General features: G+C 31.8%; 1 protein-coding gene across 1 annotated transcript; it reads left to right on the plus strand.

Moving 5' to 3' along the window:
- Positions 1–809: 809 nt before the first annotated feature.
- LOC111716231 (DNA-directed RNA polymerase III subunit RPC1) lies at positions 810–15426 on the plus strand (the record flags this gene model as incomplete). Its single annotated transcript, XM_023491669.1, has 18 exons — positions 810–931; positions 2081–2204; positions 2603–2653; positions 2941–3009; positions 3437–3505; positions 4060–4116; positions 4625–4721; positions 5497–5602; positions 5957–6046; positions 6509–6604; positions 8512–8650; positions 9069–9152; positions 10551–10645; positions 11115–11175; positions 12573–12667; positions 13129–13204; positions 14293–14434; positions 15266–15426. Coding segments are annotated over 18 exons (1683 nt in total), but the record flags the coding sequence as incomplete, so codon positions are not given.
- Positions 15427–17263: the final 1837 nt, after the last annotated feature.

A 17263-nucleotide genomic window follows, 5' to 3' on the forward strand; every position in this document is an offset into this window, starting at 1 on the left:
TCTTTAGGGAAATCGCTAAGTAGCGAAACAAGGATGTCTAAAAATTGATCATGTTCAATTGAAGATTTTTTTTGTAAATGTGAGTAGCGGACTTATTCACTAGAAACAAAAGAGGAATTTCCATAAATTATCCGTTGAAGTTAGAGAAACTATGATATCTTCGTTATTGGGAACTGTGTGGTTTAGCCAGGGTGGAGAGTGGTGGTTGCCCCCCCCTCCCTCCCATCCCGTATTTGTTAGATAATTTTACGCTAATTTTTTAACTGAAAGCTTTTTAAGACTTTGCTATAAAAAGTGGATAAAGCTTTTTAAGACTTTGCTATAAAAGAAATGGAAAAAGATTTTTAAAATTTTGCTATAAAAAAGTGGATAGAATATAGTTGCTAAAATGCTAATAAAATGTTTTATATGCTTTTTTTTACACTGTGTGCCCCTGCATATGAAGATCAACGCTTGATCTTGATATTTTGTTAATCTGCAGATTAATTTAATCTTTATTCGATATCCCGCATGGTAATCGTACCCTATCAGGGGTTGAAGGGAGCTTTGATCAAGGGAGGAATAACTAAAAATGAACATATGGAAAGTCTTTTTACAGAACCTCAAATTTAAAGTGCCCACAGTGGATAACGAAATTAAGCGATTGGGTTATGAGTATCCAACAAAAAAGTGCCCAGCTCAATATATATTTTTAAAATAATCCGTTAAAAATTATAAAATCCTAATCCAATTTTTATAATTAAAACAAGAAATGCTTTCATTCCCCTTTTGTCCTGTTTTCCCTGTAGAAGTTCTATTTTGTTTTTTAGGATCGAGCTTTGCCACATTTCGAGCGTAAATCTAAGATACCGGCAGCCAAGGGTTTCGTGGAAAACAGTTTCTATTCCGGGCTCACACCAACAGAATTCTTCTTTCATACAATGGGAGGAAGGTGAGGACGACATTTTTTTATATTATCGAAGATTGGGGAAACGATTTTTCTAATCTAAAAATCATATTATCGTATGGTTTTTTGTAACACATGAGTAGCGCGCTCTGTCTGAATGTGTAATGGCCAATATATGATCTATAATTTTATAATATTTACCTCTTTAAGAGATTGAATAAACCCTTTCTACTTTGTCAAAAACTATAGGAATTAAACTACTACTCTTTTTCTATTTATTGATCTCTCTAATCATGTTTGAATCTTAAACTCTACCACTCTGTCTTAAACCATCTCATGGCTATCCAACTATAGATAAATAAATAAACATAGATAGCTTATGTACGCAAAATCAACAAGAATTGTACAGTCCGCGAACTCATACTTCTAGGGGTCAAAGTGTAATTCAATGATAAGCGGGGTAGTTTGGTGTTTTAATGGATTTCATAATTATTAAATCACTCAGGAACTATTTGAAGAACAATATTTCACTGAGCAATATATTATATTGACGAGAACTGAAGAAGGACATGAGAAGGACTAAACTAACTTAAATTTCTCTCTACAGAACTCATGTACACCACAAGAACTCAATGAAATAAGAGTAGCCAATGTTCACAACCGACCTAGTTAATCTATATAATAGGAATATCTTTAAAACATCTCTGTACATTGATATCTTTCAAAATGAAAAATGCAATCTATCTTTATCTATGTATCCAACCTATCGCTTCTGAATGAAAAAGATTTACCTTTTAACAAACTTCTATAAACAATGTAGCAGAGTTAAAATACAGACTGCAAGAATGGGTTAAGAACCCTTTTATACCCAAGCGCGCCAAGTAAACTAAAGAGGACAAACTAAATGTGGCAACTTTTATAAGGCAAACTAAAGAAGGTGAACTGAAGAGGGCAAATTTAAGAAGGAAAACTTAAGAGGGCAAACTAAAGAAGGCAAATATAACAAGGCAAATTTAACAAGGCAAATTAAAGAAGGCAAACTAAAGAAGGCAAACTAAAGAAGGCAAACTAAAGGAGGCAAACTTAAGAGGGCAAACTTAGGGAGGCAAACTTGAGAGATACAGAAATTTGTCTGTTCTGGGCCGACTGCGTAGGTTAAGCCTCACTCTTTGGACAATGATTTTTCCTTTTTAGGGAGGGGTTGGTTGACACAGCTGTTAAAACAGCTGAGACTGGATATATGCAGCGTAGGCTGGTCAAATCTCTGGAGGACTTATGTATGCAGTACGATCTTACTGTCAGGAACAGTAGCGGGGAGGTAAATAGATATTATTCGTAGATTTTATAGATTGTTTCCCGTTTCTCCCGTTTAACAAAGATACCCTTTAAATAATATGAGCAACACTGGGGAAAATACAGGCGCTTCTCCATCTTTAAACATGTTAAATTATGACAATTTCCTTAATTGACTTATGCATAAATCCATAAGTCTACAATCGTAAATAATCAATTTACAACTAGAAAAAGAGGATATCTTGTTCATCAGGCAACGGTTTAAATGGTACCGTTGTGAATGCCCCTCTTTAAATAAAAGGTTACTTGTAATTACGTCTGTAGTAGACCTAATCTACACTTAAATGATTAATTAAAATTTTCATTGATACCCTGTAACGGTTCTGTAAAAATTTGTTTTCATTTTGATTAAATTTTATTTAGGTTATTCAGTTTGAGTATGGAGGGGATGGTTTAGATCCAATGATGATGGAGGAAAAGAATTCAAATTTTGAAAAAAAATTATTTTTTGTAACACTAAAAATTTTTCAATCAGAATTAACGATCTTTAAATAATTTCGGTGATAAACAATATGTTTTTGAATTAGCGATCATGATAAATACCACCTTTAAATATCTCTGTATTTCGCCATTTAATCAAAACTTTCATTTTCCTCCAATCTGCATTCGAATAAAATGCTATTTTAACATTTCCGCCATTTTGTATTTGCCGCCATTTTGATACTTCCGCCATTTTGACATTAAAAAACTGGATTCTACAGGGTCGAGATAAACCAGTAGATTTATCGAGAATCCTGGATCTGATAACACACACACACCCGGCCCGACAGGAACATACTATTGCTTGATATATTGTTGTACAGGGTGTACCTCAAGGAAGGAGGGGTCTTTTTTGTCTTTTTCAGTTTAGATACAAAGGTTTGGTTTGGGGGTTAATCGTAGATAGTCGGACGTTCTTTAAAGTCTTATTTGATCAAAAGTCTGGTTTGAATTAAATAAATCAAAGCTAAAGGTTTAGTTCGGTTTGGTTTATAACAACAGTTTGGTTTGGTTTGGTTAAAAACAAAGGTTTGGTTTGGTTAACAACATCGGTTAGGTTTGGTAAACAAAACAGGTTTGGTTTGGTCAAGAACAATTGTTTTTAATTTGGTTTGGGTAACAACGAAGGTTTGGTTTGGTTTAAAGCATTGATTTGGTTTGGTTTATAACAATTGTTTGGTTTGGAATTGGTTTATGACAATGGTTTTGTTTTGTTAGGAAGAAAACCTTTCGAAACCGGAAATTTTGTCTCTCCTAGAGAAATTGGAGGAATCAGAATTAAAAAAGGTAGATGATCTCTTATATATGTATAAAAAAAACTTTAAACGAACTTTATAATTAAATATGTACGCAAAGTATACGCGACCGCAATTAACTTTCCTTGAATTAGTACCTAGCCTTAGACTAAAATTGAATTTGAATTTATAAGGTTACTGACCCCTCATTGATCAACAAATAAATTGAGTTTTTGCCACCAACTAAAATTTTCTAACCCCTATATCTTTGCAATTTAATGTGTAAACCTTTGTTATTTCAAACTTAGACTTTTTGATCTAACAGAACTCAAAGTTTGAAATATCTAAGATTTAGGACATCGGGTTCCAGAGAAAAGGAAAAATAGATTTGAGATTGTGGAAAAAAACTCATTTCCTGTTAAAGATTTAAAGTTGAAACTCTGATATTTAGCTAATAAGAAACGGATACAGGAAAGGCTCATCAGCGGTACAATAACTTTAACTCATTCCGTCCGTTTAAAATTCCTGCCTCTAATCATTTTCATGCAGATTTATTTTTAATATTTTGGAAAGATTTTCCAGATTCTTTATCTTTGTGTACTGCAGGTTGGAGGAGACTTCAGGGATGAGATTAAACAGTTTATCAGCAGTTTCGCAGACAAGGTCAGAATATTGGATATAATATCCTTTTTTTAACAGTTTATGTTACAAGGCATAATAACACATTGGTGGCAAGGCTCAGTTGGGTTTCAATTGTGAATACGGAGTGATTAAGATCTCCTGTTTATGTGAACTAAATGACTCTTATACATTTTATAATGGAAATTGGTCTGTGTACATTGCACAGTGCTCAGTCATTGTGAATCATGTTGACTTGAATATTTGAAATAATGACGGAATTATTACAAACCTTGTACAGGTTTCATTTTATTAAGTAAATCAAAAATGTCTTTATATTTTTGTAATCTTGTAATATATATGGAGTAACTTCAAGAAGTAGGAGTAGACTCAATAGTACAAAGAGAGTAGAAAATGAAAATGCACTTTCAGTTTACATTAACATGATGGTTAATTTCTGTCCCTAATATCAATCAATTAACATATGGAATCGTATTGGATGGAATTATATAGACTCCTGCACAATATACATAAAGTTTGATCTTTGTTCTAGGTTGAGGAAAGATGGAAGAGGTTGGGAGTTGACCGGCCTTCAGGGATAGAGAAGCAGGTCAATAGACTGACCCATCAGCAGCTCACTGTATTCATAGGTAGGATTAGAGATAAGAGAGTACAGAGACCTATTTAAGGCTAGAATATGCGATATTTTTGTACATCAGGTTCCATTGTATACGACTGGGAGTACACGACCAATAAGCAGACGTCTGTATTCAGAGATATTTAAGGATCCTTTGAATACGAAATACAAAACCTTTTAAAATTCATAAATTTTTTTAAATAACCCTTGCATGGTTATTATATGCAATAAGTGGCGGTTAGATGACCTTTTGTAAGAATATAGCATGCCGTGCCGGTATGACTACAGGCCTACTTAGCCCAGCCCTTAAAAGTTGACTAGCATTCTTTAAGTGTGATATTCATTTTCAATCTATTTCATTTTGAAACGTTTTTATCGAGTACAATAAGTGGCAATGAGATTTACAAGTAATTTATCATGATGTCGTTGTATAGGTGTCATATATGAAATGGTGTCATACATGTGATTCATTTCAAGCCCGTTCTTAATGTAAAGGGCATGAAATAAAACAGTTATTGTAAGAAAAGAAAGTACACAAAACTGCATTAAATTATCATCATTAAATGTATCAACTTTTTTTTTTGAATATTTTGTCTTAATACTGAAATTGAAATTTTCCCGTCAGACGTAAATAACGCTGTACTGATGACTATGTATACGTATTCACCAGTGCCAATTCTTATTCTTGATAAATATTAATAATTATCNACGATGATAAAAATCATGATACTGATGATAATGATAATGATGATAATGATGAATTATATACACAATAAAAATTATAAAAGAAAATCATGATACTATCTCCTTAGGTGAGCCTGGAACCCAGATGACACTGAAAACGTTCCATTTTGCTGGAGTAGCCAGTATGAATATCACTCTTGGGGTTCCCAGGTATAATATACACCAGGGCTGTGTCAGTGTTAAGGATCCATTTTCTTTTGATGCAGATCCAGATCCTGGATCCGCTCAGGAAATAAATTTTATCTTGATTCGGATCTAGGTCAGAAACATTTCTTTAAGATTTACTGATTTTTCTTCCAGTAGAAAAAAAGCTTTAATATTTTGTTTTCTTCTTTTTGCTTATATTTATGATAAGACTGGATGAACCGTTTAAAGATAAGAAAATTATTGCACGGAAATCCATAGGGAAATCATATCAGATTCTTTTGGAACTTTAAAGGTTTAAAAGTCCTTGCATGTTTATAAACTATCCCAAAAACTGTGGCCATTTCTGCTCTTGTTCAGGATAAAAGAGATAATAAACGCCTCTAAAAAGATCTCAACGCCCATTGTTACCGCTCATCTTGAAGACCCGCTTGATCCAGAGTTTGCCAGGTTAGTTAATCAATACTCTATCTCAGGGGGTGGAGCGTCAAACAACTATTATTCGCTAAATTTAGAGTTTTTTTCGCTAAATTTAGAGTTTTATTTGCTAAACTTAGAGTTTTATTCGCTAAATTTAGAGTTTTATTCGCTAAATTGGGGGAAAATAAATAATTTTACGAAGAAAACTTGTAATTTAAGTGAGAAAATAAAATCCTCAATAATCAACTTAATTAGAGCTGGTAACTTTTAAATGGTCGGATTGGGTTTAACTCTTTCTCTTTTCATGAGGGGATTAATCTATTTCTCATTGCTCAACCCCTTTTTCATCCTTTTTATTACTCAAAAAATAATAAATTTGTCTTTTATTTTAAAAAAACCTTTTTTATCCCTAATACAGTAAAATTAAAATTATTTTAAAAAAGGGGGTTGAGTAATGGAAAGAATGATAATATTAATAATAATGATAATTAGGAGAGTGAAGGGTAGAATAGAAAAGACCTGTCTAGGAGAAGTATCAGAATATATTGAAGAAGTTTTACTTCCTGACGAGTGTTTTCTTCTAATCAGGTATTTACTCCCCCCCCCGCATCCTCTCTATCTAGTTATCTCTATTTATCTATCTTTCTTCCGATCTATTTATCTTTTTATCTATCTATCTATCTATCTTGACAATTTTTAAGATTAAATTTATATACCCGTAGATATACTAGAATTCCGACAATATATAATTAGGAAACGGTTAAAGCACCAACATCTAACTATTGAATGGATTTAGGTAAGCTGCTTATCTAGATTATCTATTGAACAAATTAAGGTAAACTGCTTATCTAGATTATCTATTGAACGGATAAAGTTTATCTATTTATTTAGATTATCTATTGAACGGATTAAGGTTATCTATTTATCTAGATTATCTATTGAACGGATTAAGGTTATCTATTTATCTAGATTATCTATTGAACGGATTAAGGTTATCTATTTATCTAGATTATCTATTGAACGGATTAAGGTTATCTATTTATCTAGATTATCTATTGAACGGATTAAGGTTATCTATTTATCTAGATTATCTATTGAACGGATTAAGGTTATCTATTTATCTAGATTATCTATTGAACGGATTAAGTTTATCTATTTATCTAGATTATCTATTGAATGGATTAAGTTTATCTATTTATCTAGATTATCTATTGAACGGATTGAGATTATCTTTTTTACTAGATTATCTATTGAACGGATTTAGGTAAACTGCTTATCTAGATTATCTATTGAACAAATTAAGGTAAACTGCTTATCTAGATTATCTATTGAACGGATAAAGTTTATCTATTTATCTAGATTATCATTGAACGGATTAAGTTTATCAATTTATCTAGATTATCTATTGAACGGATTAAGGTTATTTATTTATCTAGATTATCTATTGAATGGATTAAGTTTATCTATTTATCTAGATTATCTATTGAACGGATTGAGTTTATTTTTTTTATTAGGTTATCTATTGAACGGATTTAGGTAAACTGCTTATCTAGATTATCTATTGAACAAATTAAGGTAAACTGCTTATCTAGATTATCTATTGAACGAATAAAGTTTATCTATTTATCTAGATTATCTATTGAACGGATTAAGGTTATCTATTTACCTAGATTATCTATTGAATGGATTTAGGTAAACTGCTTATCTAGATTATCTATTGAACAAATTAAGGTTATCTATTGAACGGATTAAGGATATCTATTTATCTAGATTATTTATTGAACGGATTAAGGTTAACTTTTTATTTTAGATTATCTATTGAACGGATTAAGGTTATCTATTTATCTAGATTATCTATTGAACGGATTAAGTTTATCTATTTATCTAGATTATCTATTGAATGGATTTAGGTAAACTGCTTATCTAGATTATCTATTGAACAAATTGAGGTTATCTGTTGAACGGATTAAGGTTATCTATTTATCTAGATAATCTATTGAACGGATTAAGGTTATCTATTTATCTAGATAATCTATTGAATGGATTAAGGTTATCTATTTATCTAGATTATCTATTAAATGGATTAAGGTTATCTATTTATCAAGATTATCTATTGAATGGATTGATTTTATCTATTTATCTAGATTATCTATTGAACGGATTAAGGTTATCTATCTATCTAGATTATTTATTGAACGGATTAAGGTTAACTTTTTATTTTAGATTATCTATTGAACGGATTAAGGTTATCTATTTATCTAGATTATCTATTGAACGGATTAAGGTTATCTATTTATCTAGATTATCTATTGAACGGATAAAGTTTATCTATTTATCTAGATTATCTATTGAACGGATTAAGGTTATCTATTTATCTAGATTATCTATTGAATGGATAAGTTTATCTATTTATCTAGATTATCTATTGAACGGATTAAGTTTACCTATTTATCTAGATTATCTATTGAACGGATTAAGGTTATCTATTTATGTAGATTATCTATTGAACGGATTAAGGTTATCTATTTATCTAGATTTTCTATTGATTGGATTAAGTTTATCTATTTATCTAGATTATCTATTGAACGGATTAAGTTTATCTATTTATTTAGATTATCTATTGAACGGATTAAGGTTATCTATTTATCTAGATTATCTATTGAACGGATTAAGTTTACCTATTTATCTAGATTATCTATTGAACGGATTAAGAATATGTAGGTACTGTTGTTAATAGTTTTGTTGATATTTAGGTACTGTTGTTAATAGTTTTGGTTCAAAATCGGTTAATATTTGCTTTTATTAAACGTTGCAATATTTTTATCCTTAAAAAAAAATAAAAACCGAACAAAATAACGATTTTTTCAATACCTTCGTTTGGTTCATTTTTTGCATGTATTTTTTCATGGTCGAAATTCGGCATAGTAAAAGAAAAGCACATGTTTAGGATTAACAATTTTGAAAACATTTGCTCTTCTGAGACAATGCCAATTTTTGGCCCTGAAGTATGCAAAAATTAATAAAAACATTTTAAAAAAAACATTATCTGTAGGTTAAACCAGGCGTGTCTGCCAAGTCTACAATGTATTATCAACTCCAATATCTAAAGGAGAAACTACCCAAGGTTGTAATTAAGGTAACGTTTTTACTTGATTTATAATAAGCTTGGGGACCTAGCTTCGCCTGGAGTTTAAGTCGGCCAACTAAAAAAACTAAAAACATTTTATTGCCAGTCCTGAAATGCTTTTTTATTTTTGAACCCTTTAGTTACAGAATAATTTAGTTTTTCCCGTTTTTCGGAAATGTTTTTAATTTTAGATGTCGTTTTTCTTGTTTGTTGGAAGGATCAGATATTTAGGAAGGAAATAATTTTACCCTGAATAAGAGAAATATTAAAGTATCCAGAGTCTAAAACTAAAGAACGAAAAGTTTTGACTTAAATTTTAAGTTTATGGTTAAATGCCACTTCTGACTTAATTTAAACCTTAACTTAAACCATGAGGTTAAATATTTAACCATGTGGTTAAATATTTAACTCCCCGAAATCGACGAGTTAAAATTTAAACACAGGGTTAAAATCTTGAAATCCCGCAATCCCTATTTGTCTATCATCATTCAGCTGAGTAAGTGGCATTCAACTAATTACAATATATTTAAAAGTAAAAACCTTGATTTAATAAATTTCACGTTTTAGATTAATTAATTTTTGCACGTAAACCCAAAATACGGTTGTAACTGGAAATATGTTTTGTTTTCAGTCACGTAAATAATTCAAAATTTAAAAAACAGCTGATTACCGATAGTTAGGTAACATTTCTCCGTAAATCCTTATCTCTGGTACAGATTTTTCCCGGGAAATTCAAATTTAAACATGAGAAAGTTTAATATTTAAGTAGCTATTCATTATTTTACAGAACTTTTAACCTCGAACTTAAAATTCGCGCATTCTTTAGTTTTAGACTCTGGTTTCACTAAAGATATTTAAGGGACTGCCCACTGTATCCTGATAGTTGTACTAAAGATATTTGAGGGACTGCCCACTGTATCCTGGTTGTACTAAAGATATTTGAGTGACTGCCCACTGTATCCTGGTTGTACTATTGATATTTAAGGGACTGCCCACTGTATCCTAGTTGTACTAATGATATTTAAGGGACTGCCCACTGTATCCTAGTTGTACTAATGATATTTAAGGGACTGCCCACTGTATCCTGATAGTTGTACTAAAGATATTTGAGGGACTGCCCACTGTATCCTGATAGTTGTACTAATGATATTTGAGGGACTGCCCACTGTATCCTGATAGTTGTACTAAAGATATTTAAGGGACTGCCCACTGTATCCTAGTTGTACTAATGATATTTAAGGGACTGCCCACTGTATCCTGATAGTTGAACTAATGTTATTTAAGGGACTGCCCACTGTATCCTAGTTGTACTAATGATATTTAAGGGACTGCCCACTGTATCCTAGTTGTACTAATGATATTTAAGGGACTGCCCACTGTATCCTAGTTGTACTAATGATATTTAAGGGACTGCCCACTGTATCCCGAGCTGTAATACATCTAGAAGACAGTAAGAGTGGTCCAAACAAATATAAACTATTTGTAGAGGGAGATAATCTTAGGTAAAATAAAAATTTTGTTTTTTAAATTTAAGGATTTTGATAATTTTAATTTGATCATATTAAATAAACATATCTTTACGTTTTTGCAGAATTTTTTTTAGGTTTGCATTTTTTTAATTTAATCCTGGAAACTATGTTTTCCTTATAAAAGACAACCTACCGGAGGTAAATAGATATTANTGAGCGGACATCAAAACAAACAAACACCATAACAGACAGAGATAGAGATTACTAATTATTGACTATATATAATATATATATCAGTTTTTAAACTTCCCATTTCATTAAAAAAGAATTGTAATAAACATAATGTTTCACTTCTCATGACGATCCTCAGTAGTTAAAATTCTTTTTACAGCTCTATATATATGTATATATTTATGTATATATTTATATATGCATATGTTTGTACATATATATATATACATGCACATATATAAGTTACTGATGAAAATGGGTTAAATTACAGGGAGGTGATAGCGACCTACGGAGTAAAGGGAACTAGCACTACTAGTAATAACACCATAGAGGTAACATTTTATTCTCTAGTGATTCACCTACAGGGTGTCCCAATAAAGATAGGGATTAAGTGAAGAATAGAAAATCGTTTTTGTTAAGAATTTGCTTTGTAACGCCTAATTTCAATGGTCAAAATAAAGTTAAGTCTGCTAGAGTAAATATTATATGGTAAAGGACTGTTTTGTTATTCTGCAAAACTATACTGTGTGTTCCTTTTCAGGTATTTCTCCTTTTACTGAGTACAGTTGTATTCAATCAAAATATAAACATATAAACAAACAAATTCTTGACTCTAGCAGACAAAATATTTACGGATTACAGCTTGTTCAGTTGGCTGAATCAAAACATCATTTTGTAAAACGATTTCAAACTCGTCAGTTAATTCCCATGTTTGTTTGGCACACTGTATATTCTTTTCTTTTGTTCCTATCTCGAAATTATTTTTATCCATATGCTTTAAAGATTTGCCTAACATGCATATATTTTAGCTGATTATATTGTGAATTTAAAATTTTTATGAATAAATAACAATTGTTAGGAAAGTATTAAAAAAGTTTGATTATTTATATACCTCTGTATTTTTACATAATATGTTTCTCAGAGGTTCTATCGAGCTCTCCAATCAAACATGTTTGGCTTAAAAGTCAAAGGTGTTCATGAGTTATGATCGGACATCCAAAATGACGGGAATGATAGTTGGTTACATTTAAGAAATTTAGAATAGTTGGATTCTTTTAAATTACTCTGCAATAAGAGGAAAAATGTTTTTAAAATGTAAGATTTCAATATTACGTGTAACTTACTTTTGTATAACCTGAGCTGAAAACTTTAGAATGAGATATCCTTAATCCTGATCGCTTAATCTGAGTATCCAATGTACACACTTTTTCTTCTTAATCCTCTTTTTCGGATATCCCCTACTGTATAAAAGTTACTTTTGATAACAGTTACAGATACAATGCTATATCGATTGAACTAATATCCGATTAAATTAAAGTCAGCTGTTCACAAGCCGGCTTTTAGAGCATTTAAGCTATTATAAATTTAATCATGTTAATATGAACTTATTAAAAAATATATTTTATCACATTTTAAGACTATCATCATTTTAAACGAGTCTTAACAAACATTAATCCAAAACGTACATTTATTTAATCGATGTTTAGTTCAATTGGTATGACACAATTAACACCCGAAAAAAAACCGGTTTTTCAAAAGTTAAAGAGTACATCTTAACATGAAACGCTGATTGGTTGAATTTTATACTTCTTTCTTGGATATCGAATGCGTATTAAAATAATCTTGGGTTTAGTAAAACCAGGTGTTTAAGCATTAATCTTGATATCCATCATTCTAAAGTTTTCAGCTCTGGTCTTATATATATATTTTTTATCTTTTATTTGTAAAGGTAGCGAATACCCTTGGTATCGAGGCAGCCAGGAAAACCATCATATCTGAGATAACCTACACCATGGAGTCACACGGAATGTCCATTGACATTAGGTTCGTTACCTTAATAACACATTACCTTTAAAAAATAAGCTAAAAACATTCCCGTAATTCTATTGATTTCCCAAATCTAAGTTTGAGGCAAATTTGTCAAAATTGTTGGACTCACACAAACAGACAAACAGAAATTACTACTTCATATTAAATTAGCTTGAGAACCCAAGGTACTCCAGCCTTGGTCGTAAATTACGATCCTAGCTATTTTTCCCTATTTAGTGAACCCACTTAAATTAGAAGCTCAAAACTATAAGCTAATAACATTCCTGTAGGCCTCCCGAGTCGCCAAATCAAAATTTAAGGCAAATCGGTCAAAGAGACAAACAAACAACTACATACATACATTAATAGATAAGCGCCCGAGATTCTTTTAATTAGTTACAATTAATACAAACTTCATGAAAACTACAGTGGATTGGCTAATCAAAATGTGTTTATCTAACTTGTTATTTATTTAGGCATGTCATGTTGTTGGCCGACCTGATGACCTGCAGGGGGGAGGTCCTGGGTATCACGAGACATGGTTTAGCCAAGGTATGTCATCAACTACAAAACAAAATATCGAAAGTATCTCTTGTAGGGACTTTCGACCAACGGTATTCTTAACTTTTATCTGAGTAACATGGAGAAATATTTTGTTGTCTATATCGTGAAAAGAGATTAATTCTGTCAATTTTCTTATTTCTATTACTACCTGTATGACTTAACAAGTAATTTTTCTATAGAAAGTTTCATCTCTGCTTGTGGTAGGGCTATAGAAAACATATATAATTACATACAATTTCCCGGTTTTGCTTTCACACTAAACTAAGATATAGGTCAAATACGCCTATGATAGGCCGGGTACTGTAAAGAGAGCCAGGCCACGCTATCAAAGTTGAAACCGGGCCAACATAGTAAATCCTAGGATAAGGTCGGGCCTGTAAATGCCGCGCATCACTAAGGCCGGTACGAGGGGTTGGTCCGGTTCGAATTCAAAATGACCTTAGTCCACTGTGCTTTAAGTATACGATATTTCTATTTTTTTCACGTATTTTATCTTTGTCATTATATATTAGATGAAGGAGAGTGTACTAATGTATTTTATCTTTGTCCTTATATATTAGATGAAGGAGAGTGTACTAATGTATTTTATCTTTGTTTATTAGATAAAGGAGAGTGTACTAATGTATTTTATCTTTGCCATTATTTATTAGATAAAGGAGAGTGTACTAATGTATTTTATCTTTGCCATTATTTATTAGATGAAGGAGAGTGTACTAATGTATTTATCTTTGTATATGTTAGATGAAGGAGAGTGTACTAATGTATTTTATCTTTGACATTATATATTAGATGAAGAAGAGTGTACTAATGTATTTTATCTTTGCCATTATTTATTTGATGAAGGAGAGTGTACTAATGTATTTTATCTTTGCCATTATATATTAGATGAAGGAGAGTGTACTAATGTATTTTATCTTTGCCATTATTTATTAGATAAAGGAGAGTGTACTAATGTATTTTATCTTTGCCATTATTTATTAGATGAAGGAGAGTGTACTAATGTATTTATCTTTGTCCTTATATATTAGATGAAGGAGAGTGTACTAATGTATTTTATCTTTGCCATTATATATTAGATGAAGGAGAGTGTACTAATGTTGGCAAGCTTTGAGAAGACCTCAGACCATTTGTTTGATGCTGCGTACTTCGGTCAAAAGGATGCTATCAAGGGAGTATCAGAGTCTATTATCCTGGGGATTCCTATGAACGTTGGAACAGGTAAAAACATCTTTTTTTTAACATTTATTTTTTTATTTAAATTTCAACGATCATATAGAATAAAATAGATGAATGAATAAAAGTTGCCCTCTCTCTGCGAACAGTTTTTCTTTTAAATTCTTATTTTAACATATTGTTTTTAACAAACATGAACAAATACAGTAAAATCTAAATTTACAATTTTACAATTTTGGTATTCATAATCAAATTTCAAAGAATTTAATTCGACCAGCCGTAAAATGTTTCTTGAGTCATGTGAGGCTTCACACAAAAATCTGTGCACGAATGGTTGAGCCAATTTGACGTTTTTTGGATACAAACAAACTGACTAGCCAAAAATATATTTAGATTAATAGGCTTTTAGGCCCCTCTTTTTATATCAAAAATATTAGCTTTGAATTCTGAAAGTCGCCATTTAAAATAGTTTTCAATTATTTGTGGGTTTAACTGTTGAGTTTTCAAGCGTAATAAATTTGGACATTTTTCCGGGGGAAAATTTTCAACTTCGATCAGCTATAATCCTTCTTGGGGAGTTGCCTTGAAATTTTGGGCTCGATCAGTTCAGCCGATCAAGCCCAAAAATTCAAACAGACAGACCACGGGCAGCCGTAGTACCTTTGAATTTCCGAGCCGGGTCATCCTTTCCGGTCCCAGTTTGTACTATTTCGCCCGGACATTGGGTAAATAAAGCAGACACTCAATATGACAAGCCGGTGAAACAAGGTTGACGCGGTCAGCCTTTAGGTTGAATTTACTTTTATTAAAGGGTCAGTGGTGCGTGAGATAATCAAAGTATATAGATAGATGAGCTCTGACTGTTAAATATTTAAGGTCTGCTACGGTTACTGTATCGTCAAAACAAGAAGCCAGCAGAATCCACCCGTAATCTATTATTTAATGATACTTTATTCTCAAATCCTGATTACAGATTTATCAGCTAGTATTTTCAACCCGCTGTAACATTATTTTTTTAAATAAATTATTTTCTGTTATTTCAGTGTTTCAAGATCAGATTGAAAACGTCAATATTATGCGACATTACTGTTACGATTTTTTGGTCTTGTAACTCCTGTTTTTATTTTACGTATTAACATGAAAGAAGTAGATTTATTTGGTTACATTATACGTTCATATTAGAAATTCAAAACATTCTTCAGAGAGACTAGGGATTACTGGAACATTTGCGAAGAACATTTTGTTTGCGTTTCTTCCTTCAATAATACATAATACTAATAATAATATACTATTGAATTAAAATACTAGGGATAGGCTGTCCAGTGTCCATGCACCACACTAGCCAACTTTATAATCATTAAATGGTAGTTTTTGAAGTACATTTATTGCTTCTAGATGTAAATACATGAGAAATAACAAGTGTAATAAACGAGAGTAGGATGAATAGGTCTTCTCTGGGTCCAGAATCCAACGCAAATGATTTACGGATTTTATAATCCTCTTTCTGGGATTTCATCGTCCACAAGATCTAGTTTCTACATGAAGAAAAAGAAGAAGAAAATAGAAAGCGGCAGACAGAAACATTTACAAATTATGGATTTTGAGCCTTACTATAGAGTCGGCAAACACCTTGTTTTTAAAACCTACAGCTCATATGATTTGGCATATTTTAATCGCAAAAAAAAACCTAAGGTCACTCTGAATTCACAGTTTGGTCCTTGTCACAGCAAGCTTTGACTTTCGATCACCATTTTTCTTATTTATGATTGCCTGCCTTTTTAAAGACTTATTTATATTTATTATTTTTACATTTTTAATGAAATTGTTTAATGTTAGCCATTAAACTAAGATAATTAAATCGCTAAACTTCCAACTGCCGGTTCAAAACTTGAATCACCGATTTCAAGTTAAAGATTCATGGGGATTTGAATCGGCTGTAGGCAGTTCAGCGACCTCTCCAATGAGACCATGATGTTGAGGAGGTCAGATAATGTGTTATTGCTAGCGCATGACCTATTTGGTTTCATCAATAAATATAAAAACATGTCTGATTAAACTAAGTTAAGTTAAAATGTGGAATTTTACATTTTCTGAGGTTAATGGAGGCCAAAATAGAGGTCAACATTTTCTTCGTGATCTTTGTGATTAGAGCGTGCAAAATTTCATTCTCTTTTTCTTTTCCTTCTTTTCATTTGGTTCTCCTTTCGTATCAGGTAGCTTCAGGATATATTGCCCTCCACCTCAACACTCCAGTCCGTGTCAGGTAGCTTCAGGATATATTGCCCTCCACCTCAACACTCCAGTCCGTATCAGGTAGCTTCAGGATATATTGCCCTCCACCTCAACACTCCAGTCCGTGTCAGGTAGCTTCAGGATATATTGCCCTCCACCTCAACACTCCAGTCCGTATCAGGTAGCTTCAGGATATATTGCCCTCCACCTCAACACTCCAGTCCGTATCAGGTAGCTTCAGGATATATTGCCCTCCACCTCAACACTCCAGTCCGTGCCGGCACAACACATACTGTACACTCGCACTGTCCAGTCAGGCTATCCAGTGTAGAGTAGACACAGCCCATTTTATGCGACAAATATACCCTGTACTCTTAGAAATGTTAAATTTTCATCTAACAAAATTTGTTGGAGCACAGGAGCCATACAACTTAGAAGTTCGATTGTTCAAATGTTGATAAATATAATAAATTTGACGAATAATGTAAATAAATTGAATTGAATAAATGTAAACAAATTTGGTCATATGAAAATTTAACATTTCTTAGAGTCTGACAAGATCACTGTGTCTTACGAGAGAAAGGAGTGCCCCTATACTCTATAGCTATGGAACTATTGTTGACAGTAAAAAAAAAATTGAAA

The sequence above is a fragment of the Eurytemora carolleeae genome, unplaced genomic scaffold (genome assembly GCF_000591075.1).
Source record: "Eurytemora carolleeae unplaced genomic scaffold, Eaff_2.0 scaffold1995, whole genome shotgun sequence".
In the NCBI taxonomy this organism is placed as follows: domain Eukaryota; kingdom Metazoa; phylum Arthropoda; class Copepoda; order Calanoida; family Temoridae; genus Eurytemora; species Eurytemora carolleeae.